The sequence below is a fragment of the Ruditapes philippinarum genome, unplaced genomic scaffold, assembly GCF_026571515.1.
Source record: "Ruditapes philippinarum isolate M1 unplaced genomic scaffold, ASM2657151v2 ctg275_1_1_1_1, whole genome shotgun sequence".
NCBI lineage: Eukaryota > Metazoa > Mollusca > Bivalvia > Venerida > Veneridae > Ruditapes > Ruditapes philippinarum.
In genome coordinates, this window is record NW_026852998.1 from 655,498 (window position 1) to 672,257 (window position 16,760).

At 31.3% G+C, this 16,760-nt stretch overlaps 1 protein-coding gene across 2 annotated transcripts in view; it reads right to left on the bottom strand.

The window, feature by feature from the left end:
- The window catches only part of LOC132730978 (monocarboxylate transporter 12-like), a 29,173-nt gene extending 18,006 nt beyond the window's left edge, over positions 1 to 11,167 (bottom strand). Inside the window, exons 1-2 of one of the 2 annotated variants that reach the window (XM_060717070.1) lie at positions 10,406 to 11,167; positions 6,573 to 6,881 (exon numbers count right to left, since the gene is read on the bottom strand). In XM_060717070.1, coding sequence (XP_060573053.1) covers positions 6,573 to 6,813 — 241 coding nt within the window. In that variant the 5' untranslated portion in view covers positions 6,814 to 6,881; positions 10,406 to 11,167. Of the gene's footprint in view, positions 1 to 6,572; positions 6,882 to 9,795; positions 10,068 to 10,405 lie in introns of those variants that run through there. The other variant, XM_060717077.1, reaches the window with a different exon arrangement.
- Positions 11,168 to 16,760: the final 5,593 nt, after the last annotated feature.

The window sequence follows — 16,760 nt, forward strand, 5'->3', positions numbered from 1 at the left end:
CCTTGAACCATGCCAAAGGAGAACAAACTCTGCCTCTATTTATATGCTTTCTTCTTCTTAAAGAATAACATTAACCTTGTTCCAACAGTATAAATCAACATCGACAAAGAAACTTTCGTGACAATTACTTAATTCTAGTTTTAAGTTATTGAGCGGAATGCACTTTTTGATTTTAATCAATATTTCATTGACATCCGAACATATGGACTCTAAGTAACTCCCTGGCAGATTTCTATTCGATCCGAAGTTCATTACTCCGATTCAGACTAACCGAGCTTGGAGATCAGTCCATTGTTCAATAATTCAATAACTAGTTTTATTTTCAGAATTAAGAACTTAGTTGAAATTTAGACACAGGTGAAATGGGTTTATTTAAATCGCAGTTTACTTCATAGTGTGTTCCTTATTAGACCATGCCTATCACAGGCTACATTTGTGTTATATTAATTATAACTATAACAAATGCGTGGTTGTAACATAATCAAACCCACGTGTTCTATCCTGGTTTTAAGGTGAAACAAAACAAGTAAGTGGAAGAGTAGAGATTAAGAGCAGATATAAAATATAGCTCATTAAAGTGTTTGTATAATATTTCTGAGAAGTTATAACTGTAACTCGATAACAATGTTTCCTTATATAGCATGCGAACATCACGATGTTGTTAAATCAATAATTTGAGACGTGTCATGATAAAACCAACAAAGTGCGTTTGCGTCTAGCATGGATCCAGACCAGCCTGGGCATCCGCGCATTCTGATCAGGATCCATGCTGTTCGCTATCAGTTTCTCTACTTGTAATAGGGTTGGTAAGCGAACAGCATGGATCCTGATCAGACTGCGCGGATGCGCAGGCTGGTCTGGATCCATGCTGGTTGCAAACCCATAATGTTGGATTTGTCGTGACGCGGCTCATTTTTACAAGCACACCGTGTCGCTGCCTTTCTCGTAGGTTACGTCTTCTTATAAAATTCTTCACGTCATTTTCTCTAAATACCATATACAGAATTTAGATGAAACAGCAGACGATATTTTCTATAATGAGACAATGCTGTTTTTATACAAACAATCTTTTTCTTCAAGCAATCATTTACGTATATTGTATTAAGATATGCTATAATTTCCTTTACTTAAAATTTAATAATCTGACCACTATATATATGGCGATGATTCGCTGCATCTAAACTAGATACATTTAATGACGTAAGAAAACTAAAATTTAGACAGTTTTATTGTCGTTTATGGTCAACAAATTTCAGTTTTAGATATTTAATTTCGTATTCTTTCCTCGTGAAAGATGTCACAAGTTTTAGCTAACGGTTACAGAAGAGGTTGTTCCTTAACACCTAGCCTGCATCTACCCATACTACAATTGCAGACCAGCACAGACTTAGATCACCAATGGTGCCGTTTAATCATGGTCTGCTTTTTTCGCAATTCGGACAGTACATATTTTGAAAATTTCCCTAAAATAATAATACGTTTTGATCTGATTAAAGATGAACTATTACCTAACCTATATTGCTAATATATTGCCATATAGTTAAAACATGTAAAATGTGTGTCAAAATAGTTGATAGTATAAACACATGTAAGTAAGGGTAAATATGTACATACTTTATTCTTGTGAAAGATGACCTCAGAATGTGTTAATATGTATCAGTATATTTAAGAAGTGATATATAGCGTTTTATTCAAGGTGTGATAGACAAAATATGAGCCGCATCACGACAAAACCAACATGGTGGGTTTGCGACCAGCATGGATCCAGACCAGCCTGAGCATCCGCGCAGTCTGATCAGGATCCATGCTGTTCGCTATCAGTTGGTCTACTTGTAATAGAGTTGGTAAGCGAACAGCATGGATCCTGATCAGACTGCGCGGATGCGCAGGCCGGTCTAGATCCATGCTGGTCGCAAATCCATTATGTTGGTTTTGTCGTGACGCGGCTCATATATTCAAAAAATATCATTATACCCAAGAAGTGATATATATCAATCTATTCAAGAGGTAATATATCTATATGATCATATGAATTTCAAACAACTTTAACTTATTATTAAAAAATGAATCGCGGCATATTAACAATGAATGTTAATGAATAAGAATAGTTACATCAGCATAGAACATATGTTTTAATGACTGAAACGAATGGAATAGAACAAACTACAAATGTATGTACAATTGTACATGTCTTCATTTCCGCGCCTTTTCCGAGGTCTTTACAAATAAAATAAAGTAAATATTTGCAAATTAGAAAAAAAAGATCTATATCTAAATTTCCTCGTCTATTTTTAATCAAACCTATAACATTATAAAAAGTGATGAGGGGCATAATTGTAGGTACAGAAGTATTTTACTTAGTCAAGATATATTCTTAAAACTGCCGACTATTCCTTTGAAAATACATGTAGCATATCATAATATGTTTGTCATATTTTATTTCATTTTAGTATATTTTTGTCTACCATGTTTAACAAGGTTTATGTTGTGTTTAATTTACAGACAATCTGTTACCAAAAGAACAAAGACTGTGTAGCAGGACTGGAATTTATATTACAGTGTCAATGACATTGATATTATGTAACAAAACCAGTCTGTTCGCTACAGATGTCATTAACTTGTGTAGTATAAGAAAATGATTATTTGCTGTATAAGCATTAAAGCCGTCGTCCCGAACTTATATAACATATTTGTCCTACAATATAAAAGTAATTAACATGAATTTGAAATAAAATAAGGTGTCGTTTGCCACAGTTTTTATGTTTCTGTTCTTGAAAATATCATCAGAGCTAGAAACTCATATTCACTAGTGGGGACCCCCGAATGTTTTTCATTTATTTTAGTTTCTATTTAATAAAGCAATGTTAACGAAAACTCTCGGCACTAGGTTTTTTTGCCTTTGTAAAAATAGGTTATTTATGGTGCTGTGAAGATGACTGTATTTTTAAACAACATTAAAAGTTACGTTTCTGCAGGAGACTTATGAAATTTTCATAGAATCTGAAAAGTAAATTTATCTATTTATTTTTTCTCTATTTACTCGATAAGATTCTAAGAAGAAATAAAAAAGATGAAGGTTACCAATTAGGCATTGGAAACATTGTTTTCTTTAATAAACATGTATATCTAGATGATATCTAGATATCTAGGGACAATGCAACATATAGGCACGTTCTATCAATTCATAAATGTCACTTCCTTTTAATAAGTAAATATAGAACTAATTTGCTGGCAAAGGTGTAGACCATTTATTAGACGTCTTTTTCTAGTTTTTATACCAACACGTAAAGTGCAAATATACTAACTGATATCTACAGTTCTGTTGTTATCTATATCTATGGCAACATCTGTTATCATATTGTCAAGGATTTTCATACAATTGTATTTTTTTATTATTTATAAATAACACAAAAGAAATCAACCTCTGAAATTAAATTAAGATTGAATATGTGTGTGTTTCTCCTTTTATTAAGATTTGTTCGAGGATAACAAATATATATTTCTAAATAACAGTGCTACAAAATAGAGAATAACGCAAGTAGAGAATTTTTTTATAGTCCCATCTAATAATTGTGAATAAAATGGAAAAAAAAATCTTTGTCTTTTATAACAAGAATCGGACATAACATAACATTCAAACAGAATGTTCAGTCGACAGTATATAATTCCACATCCTATACTTCAACATACACCAATTCTTTGTATGAAACAAAAGTTAATTTGCATATTTCCATTATATTTGGTCTCTTTCAAGATTACATTGTTTAGAATAAATAATTCAAGAATTTCTCATAAATAACAAAATAAGCAGTTACTTTTCTCATTAGTGTCATTTGGATTTTCTCTTCTTAAATAATTTTCATTATGCATCAAATGACAGTTAATATAGATTCATCAAAGGTCAAACAAAATGTCAAACATCTTAGCATCAAATTAACAATGTAAGATTTCATTTTAATTGTTTTGCCAACAAAACAAAACTATTCTTGAGAAGCCATATTTTAAATGTTGTCATATGGAGTCATGAAATAAATGAATCATTACAAATAGCCGACGGTTTCTTTTTTGTCACGCCATGTTAATAATTTGGAATATTCTTAACCCTCCTAATGAACATGAAATCTTTAAAATGAAATTTTATCAATTTGCTTAAAGTTTATACGTTTTTGGTGATTTCTATTTTAATGGGCTTTAGGTTTTGTTTACCATGGCAATGTTTCTTCCAGGTCTAAACAAAATTTGCCATAGCAAACTTTTAACATTTTTTGCCATAGCAAACTTTTCTTTAAAAGTTAACTATTTTCTTTTGTTTTATGACATACTTTCGATGTGCTTGTAGCCTTTAATATATAGAGAACCCATTTTTCTTCCTATGTCATAGCTTGTCATTTTACATAACGATTAATGAAGACACATATAAACTTAATAACTTTATAAGTATATAAAGACACATATAAAAGGAGTAACTTTATACATATATGAAGACACGTTTAAACGTAATAACTTTATAAGCATATGAAGACACATATAAACTTAATAACTTTATAAGTATATCAAGACATGTATAAACTAAATTATTTTATATGTATAAAATGAAACGTGTAAACGAAATAACTTTATCAGTAGTTTATGCTATGGAGAAGGCCTTTCAACTTTGGTAGTCACAGTTATTTTCAGGCTACATGATTCCTGTTTTAAAGTCAACCTTTCCATGAAACTAAACATAAAGGTGACTGACTGGAGAGAACATCATATTAAAATAAGATACTTGACCAACGTGTTATTTCTACATAAAAATAGACTATAATGCTTCAAACAACAAAATTTACCATTTGCAAAGTGTTCTAGGTATGTTTGAAACCTTAAGTTCGAAACAGTTTTCATGCTCCCACAAAGTGGGAGGCATATAGCGTTGCACTTGTCCGTCCGTCTGTCCGTCTGTTCGTACGTCTGTCCGTCCGTAAGTCTGTCCGTCCAGAAATATTGTGAACGCAACTCCTCTTAAACCAGATGACAGATTTAGCTTAAACTACCAGGGATGAACAACCTTAATGTGTAGATGGTAGAAAAGGAAGGAATTTTTGCTGCGACCAAATTTAACAGAATTATGGCCCTTTGTTGATTTTTTCACTATATGCCATATAGAAATTTTGTGAACGCAATTCCTCTTAAACCGGATGGCAGATTTTGCTTAAACTTCCAGGGATGATCAACCTTAATGTGTAGATGGCAGAAAAGGAAGGAATTTTTGCTGCGACCAAATTTAACAGAATTATGGCCCTTTGTTGATTTTTTCACTATATGCCATATAGAAATTTTGTGAACGCAACTCCTCTTAAACCGGATGGCAGATTTTGCTTAAACTACCAGGGATTAACAACCTAAATGTGTAGATGGCAGAAAAGGAAGGAATTTTTGCTGCGACCAAATTTAACAGAATTATGGCCCTTTGTTGATTTTTTCACTATATGCCATATAGAAATTTTGTGAACGCAACTCCTCTTAAACCGGATGGCAGATTTTGCTTAAACTTCCAGGGATGATCAACCTTAATGTGTAGATGGTAGAAAAGGAAGGAATTTTTGCTGCGACCAAATTTAACAGAATTATGGCCCTTTGTTGATTTTTTCACTATATGCCATATAGAAATTTTGTGAACGCAACTCCTCTTAAACCGGATGGCAGATTTTGCTTAAACTTCCAGGGATGATCAACCTTAATGTGTAGATGGCAGAAAAGGAAGGAATTTTTGCTGCGACCAAATTTAACAGAATAATGGCCCATTGTTGATTTTTTCACGATATACCATATAGAAATTTTGTGAACGCAACTCCTTTTAAACCGGATGGCAGATTTTGCTTAAACTTCCAGGGATGAACAACCTAAATGTGTAGATGGCAGAAAAGGAAGGAATTTTTGCTGCGACCAAATTTAATAAAATTATGGCCCATTGTTGATTTTTTCACGATATACCATATAGAAATTTTGTGAACGCAACTCCTTTTAAACCGGATTGCAGATTTTGCTTAAACTTCCAGGGATGAACAGCCTTACGGTAGTAAAGGAAGGAATTTTCGCTTCGACCAAATTTAACAGAATTATGGCCCTTTGTTGATTTTTTCACTATATACCATATATTTGTTGTCAGTGGGGGCATCCGTGACCTTTGGACACAGTTCTAGTATAAAACAATGTTCTGCTATAATTATTCAATCTATAATGCCAATTCTGTTTGAACTGATCATGTAACATTCGTTGAACAATATACAAAACAATAGTATTACCACCTTTTTGTTTCAATAGTGTAGATTATAAGCTATATATATATACTAATATACTTAAGGATACTTATATACTTTTCTAAGTCGGTTTTGAGAATGATATACATTGAAGATAAGTATTTATTTTTTGTTTGTACGATTGTAAATATTACAATCATGTACATGAACCATCTTAAAACTAAGTCTTCTAGCTAGTCTATTATAAGTAAAATTATTTATGTACAAAACACTTTTGGAATAAAATAAAATGTAATTTAAATGAGTTAAATATTACAACATCAATATAATTACCTGCATCTATGATGTCTATTTCAGTTTTAAACTGTTGTGTTGATATTTCCTTTATTTTAATCAGCAGAGTTCCAAAGGCAAAGTGTATTCCATGACACAAAACATAGACAAGTGTGGCCGCGCCGACTATAGTCCAACCCCACCCACCTTCCGGATAGTGATCACCAAAGTCTATCCGGGTCACGGGTTTTGGGTCATGTATGATGGCTAAGTCTTTACGGGATAACATTTTCATTCTCATTGAGCCAGCCTCTTGTTGTGGTCAACTCTTAATTCAATATGATAACTTTGTAGAGATGTCAGACAAGTCTGAAAAATAAAGTAATTAAAGTGTAAATATCACATTAAATAAATTGATGGGTTAAACATATTTAATGTAATAAAAGTAATAAATTTGGCAAAAGAAAGACGGTATTCCTTATTTATTTACTTTTAAAGAACATTGGTAAAAGCGATATAAGCAAAGAGAATTATTAAGAACATGCAATGAAAACAATGTTTTATACAGCAAACACGGGAAAACAAAGAACGGTAAGATATTTGACTTAAAGAGTGAATAAAGAAAATATCTTCCAAAAATCAATCAAACTGAGAAAAAAAGTAAAATGGAAGATAGTCATGATCGCATTACAAAAATGTCACGCCGCAACAAAATGCACTGCAGTGACATCACGGTTATAACGCACTGCAGCGATGTAACGGTCATAACATAACGCACTGCAGCGATGTAACGGTCATAACGTAACGCAATTTGTCCACATAACGATGTCACGGTCATAACGTAACGTAAAACACAACATAAACGCACTGTAATGATGTCACGGTCACAACATGTTGCAGAACAACGGTGTCACGTCGCAACAAAAAACGCACTACAAAGATATAACTGTAAAATATAACGTACTACACCGATGTCACGATCATTAAACATATTTAAACGAGTTTTGTTTAAAAAATAACTTCAGTGCAATATCGTCTGATAAACGCACAGTTTTAATATGTCGACGCCTTTACAAAGAGCAATAGAGAGTGTATGAGTGAACTCTTATATGTCAAATGGTATCCGAAAATAAGCATGTACTATGGTCATTTCTGTAAATAAACACAATTTATGTAATTTCATTTTTTTTTTGCTTTACTTGGACACTCCTCGGCGATGTTTTACAAGGTGATTCTTTTTTGACCACATCTGACCATTAGACATGTGTACTTCTTACAGAAGAACGTGCATACCAGCAATATACCTTACTACCTAGAGTACAATTATAAATAGGAGCTAGATTTACTATAAATTATAATTATATTAATTACATTTCGTTTCCGCCAGAGGCTTTGAGATACAAATGGTGCTATTAGAGCTGTCATAGATTCAGTGCAAAGCAAATCAACGATATATCGATATCATATGACAAATATCGATGATACACCGATATATCGATAATGACTTACTTTAAGTATTAATGACTTGTCTGTTATTCTTTTTCACAACTGTTTAAATGCTTTCAGGTGTTTCCTTAAATGTTTCTTGTTTTAAAAGCCCATTGAATGATTGATTTTTACTGACCAAGTTTTTTGGTATCACTGCCATGAAATATGCTTCTACATATGTTTTAGGTGATTTTTCATAATATTCTAAGCATTCAATTATTAAGTCAAAATTATCGATTTTCTAAAATGTGTATCGATTATTGATTGACAAAAAATATCATCGATACATTGATATCATTTCTATCGATGATAGCTCTAGGTGATACATCATGAAACTATAAATATACATTTAGCATTTCGACATCTTAGACTCATGATAACGATATACGTATACATGTATAATGATGATTACCTAAACATGTAAAACCATCTTCAGATTTTAATTTGTAAACTAAATTAATATATCACATATCAGTCAAAATAATCATAAGAAAATATGATCACAATTCATTTACTGAAATGATCTTTTTCAGAATAATTCATCTGAAAAAATTAATTACTGATTTCATAATTTCAATCACTGATTTAATAAATTCCATTACTTATTTAATAAAATACAACAAAATAACATATCTAAAAATATGAATAACTCTCAATTTTTAGATTTGATAAATTGAATACTGATTTCATAAACTAATTAGTCATTTGAATTGCAATTACTAATTTGATAATATCAGTTATCATTTTAAAAGTTTCAATTACTTATATGATATATCTGAATACATTATCAGAAAACACGATAATCTTTTTGATTACATAAATAACTTATATATCTGAATAAAGTATTACTTTGTTCTCTTATTTCACAAATCATATCATATCACATCATATTTAATTGATTATATCATGAAATATCATATCACATATCATAGCATGTTATGTCATAAAATGTCATATCACATATCATATTGTATCATGTCATGGAATATCTTTTACATATCATATCATGTCATGAAATGTCATATCAAATATAATTTTTTATCATGTCATAAACATTATATCACATATTATTTTATATCAAGTCATGAAACATTATATCACTTATCATATTGTATCATATCATATCATGATAAATCATATCACATTCCACATCATAGCATACATGTACCTTGCTATGGTATACCATCTTATCGCATCATATCTTATTATATCGTATCAATTCATATTTCATCTCATCACATTACATATCATATTATTCTATATCATATCACGCAAGATTAAATCACCATTAAACACATAGGTATTTGTCTTGAATTTGTATTCTGGAGTTCTTTATTACTGACCTTTGGCCTGTCTACTATATCATATAAAGTTATGAATAATTATATTATTGTTATGAAATAAGAAAAAAAAACACTTAATTTGAAAACTTTAAAGGCACGCGTCATCAATGATTTAAATAAAGTACACGTACATGTATCTGGAATGCGGATTTATAAGTTTTTGCAGCGTGTCACCAGTAAGCTAGGAATATGTAAAACGCAATCTATTTTAAAGAAAAAACAACATCTTTTCACATTTTCTAAATATTATGCGCCCTTTTTATTCGTATGTTACCTTCAACCTACATGTTATTTATTTTATTTGAAGTATTGAACTCCTAGTGAGTCATCAACATTATCCGGCGAAAGTAAAATTGACATGATACAAAAGAATGTAAACTTGATCATCTCATCCGAGTAAATAATTTTGATATGCGACGACGTAGTAAAATGTCGTCGGCATGGCAACTTACGTCAATTTCATCTTGAATAGATTTTATATACATTTTAATGCGAGTAATATCCAATCACTATTCAACAAAACCAAAGCGTCCATCTGCGTTCCATTGTATCAGTCCAGTATGACGAAGTTAATAACGATCGATAATCTATTTCCCACAAGAATAATGCCAGAAAATGTTCCATAATATTTTACTACTATCGTGTGTTCGTAGTAGACGGTTTTAAGCTATGCCAGGATTATGTAAACAGTGCACTTACGAATATATCTTCGGTCGTGCATCAGTTTCTATGGAAAAACCTATAAATACCGTCTCTAATAAGTTTTCACCGAACAAGAGGCCGATCTTACACAGGTAGCTGTCTGAACTAAAAATCACTAGAAAGATGATGGCGATAAAGAAATATTTTCCCCCGGACCTAGCAATTTACAGCCAAGAAGAATATTATCGATTTTACAACGAAAAACATATATATTTTTTTTACCCATCATATTCCTCAGTAACAAAAAATATATATGATACTATCTTACTGTTAGTGATAGCAATTACTATATTTTTTGTACAGTGACTCATATAAGTTGTATTGTTAACAATAATTACTAGAGAAAAGATGATAAATTACCTGCTAACGAGCCCTCTAGGCTACATGCATGTCGTTATTCTCTTATATCCACTCATCTTTAAATGATTTTGTAAACACCGTGCAGAAATAGATCAAAATATTCACTGCAGAAATGTGAAAATAGAACAAACATCTTTGCAGCAGTTTTTACGTAGTTCACTTAACGTCATTTTCTATCTATCAGTCTACAATTATCCCGGATTCACTTATCTGAAATATAATCGTGTTAAAATTTCAAATATTTATCATTTTCTCGTCAAATTTAATATTTTAATTCCTTATCAATACCATCAACGGCACTATAAAGCAATCTTAATGTCTTTTTTCGCAATATTGCGTTGCCATAGATACGTGACGTTTATAAAGCACAATAGAACATGAATATATGCTGCAATTTTCCAGCTTCGTTTTATCCGATGGCGTTATTTGAATGTCGTCTGCTACTTTGTTACAAGCCAGTGACAAGTGTCTGATCCATGTTTGATTTATCCACTCTCTTACATTAGCATTATCGATGTTCAATACTTTTTATTCGAGACTATATACAGCTTATATATACAGACATCCATATTTTATACTAGAAGCGTTAGTCGTCTCTACACATTTTAAACAAAAACATGCTCCAAATAAAGTCCGTCTTACGTTTTAACATTAAAATTTATTTCGTAAGGCAGCTCACGTGTAAATCAATTTTTTTTACATTTACATGCGCTGAAATGTAAATTACAACCGAACTTTCACAAAACAAATAAACCGCGGTTGATCGTTGTATGAGTTTTTATTTCTTTTATATACGCAGTTACCGGATATAAATCATCATGTATAAAAGAATAAGAGAATGTTTACTCCCAACAATCATTATAGTATATTTGCACTGCACCTATTTTAAGCTTTTAGTGCATATCATGTTATATATTTATCATTAAAGCTACGCTTGTTCACTTAATGTTTTATTAGGGAAGGTCTTAAGATAAAGTTGATCCAATCTTCATTTTATGTAAATTTAAATTTTGCTTAGGTTATGAATTTTTGTTTATATATTATGTATTATGAAAATATGTCATCAAACTAGCTCGTAAGTTACAGTAACAATTTAAAGGAACACAAAAGCTTGAAAACATTAAATTTGAATTTCTTACATAGATCAGTTAGGATACAGAATAACAGAGAGACACACAAAAGACAATAAAAAAGATAATAAAAATAAAAATACTCTAAAATAAATTGAAAATCGTACTTTTGCAAAATTCTTATCCGGATTTGGGCAAAAGCGTTACAACGCTTTTCAATTTCGTGTCATTTTTTTGAAATAAGAATTATAATTATTCTGGGAAAATAGAGCGAGCGAATGATCTAAAATTACCTCAAATGGAACATTAATACCAGTTCCGTCATGTCAATAAACCTCGATTAATTTAGTGAACAAATGTTAAACTATAGAAAAATAAACCTCCGATGAAGCGTTTTACATTATAAATCAATTATAATTATGTATCTAAACTTAAGATTATAACACTAATAAAGAGAATTTTATTAACGCCATATAGTGTTTTGACGGCTAGCGCCTCGTCCAATATAGTTTTGACAACAATTGAATTCAGTATTGTACTCAATAATGTATAAAAAACTCATCATATATTATGATACAATACAGGTTTCACCTAACAACACCCTGATACGACTGACAAGTATCGCGATTATAGAACATTTTTTGAGAGATAAAATTAACGAGACGAGTACAACCAGCAAGAGTCTTGATGTATTAGTTTCAAGTTTGGATATGTATTACATTGCCACGAAAATATCTCAATATGCATCGCAAGTTGCATCATAACAGAATAAAGTCAACGAGTAAATGCAACTTAGTTGACGTAAGTTTTGCTTTATAAAAAATATATGACAAAGGTTAACCAATATTGTTTGATTTTTTTCATGACTGTTTTCATTTTTTCACACATGTCTGAAATAATTGCTTAACTGTGGATTCATGTGTCTCTGTTCTCAAGACATAAGAACGCATTCCAAATTGCTTTAATTCTGGATATGTTTGATAGTGTTTTGATAGTGTTTTTGAACATGTGATGCGCATGCACTTTTAAGGTAAAGTAGTGATACTGATAAAGGCGGAGATGTACAGGAGTACACGGCTCAATGTAAGGGGGCAGGGGACATATTCAAATGATGGCCCCGGTCAAATTTTTTAATAACTCAGACATGGTGTTTTGAAGGTACTGATAACTTCTGATATTTCTTTGTCATTGTAATTCTTTCTTGTTTGTATGTAGGAAATGAGAAATATTTTTGGGTTTTTACCCGAAACTAAGCATTTTGGTAGCTTTGTATGTATTTCTGACTCTCCGAATGGAGGTAAAAAAGTTAAAAATCAAGCTTTGACAGTTGGCGCCAAACAAGTAAGAAATTTCAGATAAATTTTGTGAAAAATCTAAACGTATGACAGACACTTTATTGGTCATTTCTGAAAATGCCATGGTTTGCACTGCGTGTTACTGATATTTCTAAAGGAATCGGGCGGATTCTGGAGTATGCTGCACCTTCATGAAGGTTGCCCATATTGGTATATTTTAGGTGTGATTTTGGCTGGGTGGGGGTAAATATTAATTGCTGTCAGTCATTTTTTGAAGGAGCAATGCATGCAAACTATTATTTTCTTCAATGTATGTCATATATCATTGAATAATGCTGTGCAACTGGTTATCTGCCTGTGAAACATATTTTGAAATATTTGGAATTGTGTTTCTGGTCACACTGAAATACAAAATTTTTCATTTTTAGGTCCCCTGCCCCCTAAAGATTATTTTTCTTGTGAATCGAGCAAATATCAAAGTTGAAAGAAACGTACTTAAAGCGCCAACAAAAAATCTTGTAAAAATGGTGATCCTTCTGAAGTATTTATTGCAAAAAAATAACATGAAAACTGCAGATTCGGTTTGAATGAGTCTTTACAATAGTCAACAGAAAGGAAAACAAAACGAAATATAAAAGACAATGACAAGTTTAAATTGAAAACGGTCCGGAAAAAATGACACATACATGTATTATGATTGTGGAAACAGGGAAATTGAAAAAGCCTACATCAGTGATTATGTTAAGATAGTATATATTGATATATAAAAAATGGGAAAGGAAGTATAAGAAAAATGAAAAAAAAAACTACTATCTTGATAGATACTCGCACAAACACATCGGGTGCAAGTGGCATTCGTGAAAACGAAGAGCGACTGCATGAAAGATATGTAAAATGTAACATTAAACATGGACCTGGAAAAAGACTCGTCCTAGGTACATCTCATATTACTCTTGATCCGATTCACAAAAGGTGTCTTCCAGTAGAATTTTGGTGTATAAAGTATATATAAAACATTTAAGTGATGAAAACCTGACTTCTGTTTGCAAAAATATATAAGAGTGCGTATCAATATTTCATGCTGAATTTAATAATACATTCACATTTTCTACCAAAAAGACTTGTAGGTCTTGTGATAGCCCCGACACGCAAATACGTTCCAAAAATGGTAAAACAGAAAGTAAAAGAGACGATGATAAGGTACATGAGGATCAGAAAGAGCACACAGTCCAAAGAGCACACTGTCCACCTAACAGAAAGCTAAAATGCTCGAAATTTAGTTATCAATTACAAAAGAAAACTTATTATAAACATGTGACCTGAAATTAGTGTGTTGTCTCCTGTTTACAGCACTTTTTATTTAGCAAATTGTCTTTATAAGTAACATATCTGACTCTTTGGTCAGATACATATTGAGAACCAAACAGAAATATCAAAATATGTGTGATGTGGCTTCATTTACTGGAAAACTCATAACTTTAGTTAATGGAACATAAAGTCCACAAAAGTTGACACTCATAAATACCATGCAGCACTTACTTTGGTGATACTGAAAAGTGAGCAAAAAACTTTATTCAAATGGTTTAAAAGTCCAGATTAGTGGTACAATATTAAACTAAATTGTAATGGTCAAAGCACTTTTGTATTTTCCTCTTATAGTAAGAAAGCTTTGGTAAACATGAAAAAGCTAAATCTGGAAGAAAGGTAGAGTGGCTAAGCATAAAGCACCTCCATTTAAGGAAACTTCGTCCGAGAAGCTTTACTACAAATACAACCGCACTCAGGATTATTTCAAGACAAATGATCTCGAACCAAAAAAGAACAGAGCCAATGGACCAAGGCTTTCTTTAGAACAACCATTTTTAAATCCCATTAGGGGAGCAATAACACTGGAAAGAGAGCTGAACTGAGGGTACTTTTGCTATATATAACTCCAATTTACCACTCTTTCAGTTATAATAAGGCTTATAAAAGTACTTGTGGATGACACATGCGGTTATTCAATAGAATACGAAATGGGGGAAGGTAGAGAAATAAATTTCAAAAATACGTTTCAATTAAACAAGTAAACTAATGTTATTCATTAACTAGGTATGTTTATAGAATTTATAACTTTTACAAAGTCTTCATAAACTGTAAACATAGAAGGTTTGTAATCTAAAAAATACATCTAAATGCCTTTATCATGATGCCATTGTAATGTCATATAACCATTATTATACACGATGTATATCACATAGCCATGGCTTCATTTTCGACACTATACATTTCAGCAAAATATCAAAACAAATTTTCATTTTATTAATTTTAATGCGGTAAGTGATTTGTAATGAAAGAATCGGATCTCGTATTTTCTATCATAAAATATATAATGTTATAAAACTTGTCCAAGAAAATGATATAAATCTCGCCAGAAGATGGCTTAATTACAGTTTATTGAACTCGTTTTAGGAATTTTATATAACAACTCTTACGAGATCGTGTATTGAAATCACGTTTAATCAATATGAAAACAATATCATTTCAAGTGTTATCTCTTGAAAAATGTAATAGTTAACTAGTTCTCACAGATGAAGGTCCTCTTCACATATCAAAATATCTACATATACTAAATGTTCCCCACCTGCCTCTCACGTGTAAACGGTTGAATAACCTTTATCATGCATGGCCTCTACACCTGAACATTCGGAACACAGGACATATATATAACAGCAAACACAGTTTGGAGTTAAAAATTGAAATATCAAGTCCAATGGAATGTGAAGAACTTATATTAAACTATTATTGTCTTTGCGTTTCAATGTTTAACTGAAATGGAAGCGACCAATAGCATGTTGTGAGTTCTTTGACATGTTTTTGTTGGCAATTTAATGTCCTTAATAAAACGATGCAATGACTACACCTGCAGCCATTGTGTAGACTTGCTTGTTCAACAATTGGTTTTATATGAAGACATCTCATAAAGTGAAATGCCAGTTATAGAACCAATAGTTTTGGTTCTTAAAGTTTTAAGTTATATTAGTATACACAAAACAGTAAACAGCCATGTTCAGTATTGCATAATACAAATGTGTTCGCAGACAATTTAATCATTAATTACCATAATTATCATGTTTAACGATATTTTTTTGTTTTTGAAACGATTTTAAGCATCAATTGTGTAAATAAAAGTCTCAAAAAATAGCAATTCAATAGTGAGCTATCCCACAAAATCCAAGTTTTATAAGTTTAGAAACTGATTTCTTCAAAAACTATTCTGGTTTTTATTACTTTAAATGTGTTAAAGACAATGTATGTTGTTTTTCAATTCAATTTGATAACTCTTTGGCACATGTTAACACTCTGCCAGTCTCTCAAAATCAAACCTTTTTTTTTTATATCTTAGTCCACCTTATTTTAGTGCCATTGTAACATACCTTGGCAAGTTATTTTTCTCTTGGTGAATGTAGCAGATTACCTCTTTGACAAATTGTGTTAAATAGTGGTTAAAATTGTCATGAATGGGAGATCACAGGTATCCAAAACATTGTTATTTAATGTTAAAACGACTACACGAATCTTGACGAAAAGCACGGGCTGGTAACATTAAAGATATGCTTTTTCAATTTGGTTTTTGATATGTATGGATCTCTCATGTTGTCGTTGATGACTCAAATTTCATTAATGTGTTTAGGCAACGCTTATTGTATTTTTATTCACAAAACTGGCATAATGTTGTCGAGTCTTCACCAAATGCCTCACATTACAAGTACTTTAAGACTTAACTTAATGTTGAACGATATTCTAGTTTAGATTAAGTGTATAAGTATAAAAGAGCTATTTCTAATTTTCGCTGTTCATGTCATAATCTTATAGTAGAAAAAGGTAGCCAGACATATTGGAATAGATGGAAATTTAAGATATTGCTATCATTGCTTAAAGACAAATATATCTATGTTATTGAAGATGACTAATGTTTTCTTCAAATGTTCATTATATAACAATACCAGA